The 1,944-nt window shown below is 61.6% G+C and overlaps 1 protein-coding gene across 1 annotated transcript; it reads left to right on the forward strand.

Annotated features, from left to right (window-relative positions):
* Positions 1-315: 315 nt before the first annotated feature.
* EMIHUDRAFT_123929 (hypothetical protein) lies at positions 316-1,515 on the forward strand (the record flags this gene model as incomplete). Its single annotated transcript, XM_005772627.1, has 2 exons — positions 316-461; positions 882-1,515. The coding sequence occupies 2 exons, from the start codon at positions 316-318 to the stop codon at positions 1,513-1,515; spliced, it is 780 nt and encodes a 259-aa protein (XP_005772684.1).
* Between the last annotated feature and the right edge of the window lie 429 nt (positions 1,516-1,944).

Below are 1,944 nucleotides of genomic sequence, written 5' to 3' on the forward strand. Positions count from 1 at the left end.
AAGGCGTTGGGCATGCCTTTTTGAAAGGACATGGGGCAGATAGAGCGACGAGAGACGCCACAAATCGCGGCGTGGCGGCAGAGCACCACCTTCCTGCGCACCTTCTTTGACGGGTGACCAGGAGCATGGTGGGCCGACCGGCTACCGACAGCCGGGGTCTTAGTGAGCGACTGCCGGTGCCCCCCAGAACCTTCCGAGATTTCGGTTTATTAAATACACAGGGGATAATTGTTTCTTTTATGCACGTGCCATGTGGCCCATGGGCGCGCAGGCAGGCAGGGGGGTTGTCAGGGCCAGGCCCAGGCGCAAATTCCCATGCGCAGCCCACAGGGGCCAGCGGGCCGCCACATTGCACGCAAGACGGCGAGGCGTGACCGCGTGCCATCACAGCAACAGAAGCGGCCCGCGCGCATCCTCCTGCCACGAATCTGCCGTCGCAAGTTGTGGAACAAGAAGAAGAGGTTTGCTCTCCCCTTTGCTTGAGCTCACCAGCAGCCAGGGTCGTCGATTTGGAGGCTTCTTTCGAAAAAGAAGAAAAAGAAAACGCTTTTAGCCGCGAAGAGCTCTTCCCGCCCTCCTCTCCTCGAAGGCGCGGAAATGCGCACATCCTAAACCCATTGTCTGCATCGCATTCCCACGTCACCCCTTGTGCCCGATCGTCTCACCGAGCGCTGTGCCGCCGCCTCCCGCGCCGCCAGACACGCCCAGCACAACGCGATGGCTGACTTTGACCTCGGCGGCATCTTCTTTACGGACCAGAGCGCAAACAACGCACCACCTGTTCGAGCGGCCGCCAGGAATCCTTACTCGAGGATCTGGCGAATGTGAAGGTCCCTGCCGAAGAAGACCGTGAGATTCTGGCGTTTGCGGCGCGGCCAAAGGTGCCGCCGTGGGGCCCTGCCAGTGCTGCTCGTGCTTCACGAGTTCTGGGGACTCTCCGGCTCGATTGTGGACAAAGCACAGGGCCTCGCTGACGAGCTGGGCTGCCTGTGCATCGCGCCTGACTGCTTTCGCGGTGAGACCACCGACTTCGTGCCAAAGGCGATCTGGCTTGCGCTGTCCACACCCCAGCAGCGCGTCAACACAGACTTGGCCGCGGTGCTGCGCTGGGCCGCATCGCAGGACGGTGTAGCGGAGAATTTCCCAGTTAGGGTGCTCGGCTTCTGCTTTGGAGGTGGCAAGGCGATTGGCTTTACGACTACAATGCGCCCTGACGCGGCGACGTTCGTGTTTTATGGCGAGCCGGTACTCAAGGTCGAGGCTCTGGCCGCACTGAGCGCTCCCGTGTGCGGCATCTATGGGGCGGAGGACCCGCAGCCAACAACAAACCGAGCGGCAGCGGCGCGCTTCCGGTCGGCGCTGGCAGAGGCTGGGGTCGAGCACGATGTTACTTGTTACGAAGGCGTTGGGCACGCCTTTTGGAAGGACATGGGGCAGATAGAGCGACGAGAGACGCCACAAATCGCGGCGTGGCGGCAGAGCACCACCTTCCTGCGCACCTTCTTCGACGGGTGACCATGAGCATGGTAGGCCGACCGGCTACCGACAGCCGGGGTCTTAGTGCAGCGAGAGCCGGTGCCTCCCCCCAGAACCTTCCGAGATTTAAGTTTATTAAATACACCGCGATACTTCTTTCCTTTTGCACGTGCCATGGGGCGCGCAGGCAGGCAGGGGGGCGGGGGTCAGGGCCAGGGAGCAGGCCAGGGGCCAGGGGCCACAGGTGGGGCCGCCACCATCTGACGTCTGAGAATTGACAGCTCACCAACGGTTGTGCTGCTCTCCATACTGACGGTTGTACTCCAGTTTGCTGTACCCCTGCGAAGCCCCCTGCGTCCAGCAGTACTCGTTGTGACGATAGCCAGACTGTTTCCCCTCGCTGAATGTGAACCCTGCATCACTGCACTCATGAGGCAAGTAGCCCGCCTGCTTCGCCTCCGCACACGA

Source organism: Emiliania huxleyi (assembly GCF_000372725.1).
Source record: "Emiliania huxleyi CCMP1516 unplaced genomic scaffold EMIHUscaffold_3542, whole genome shotgun sequence".
Classification (NCBI taxonomy): Eukaryota; Haptophyta; order Isochrysidales; family Noelaerhabdaceae; genus Emiliania; species Emiliania huxleyi.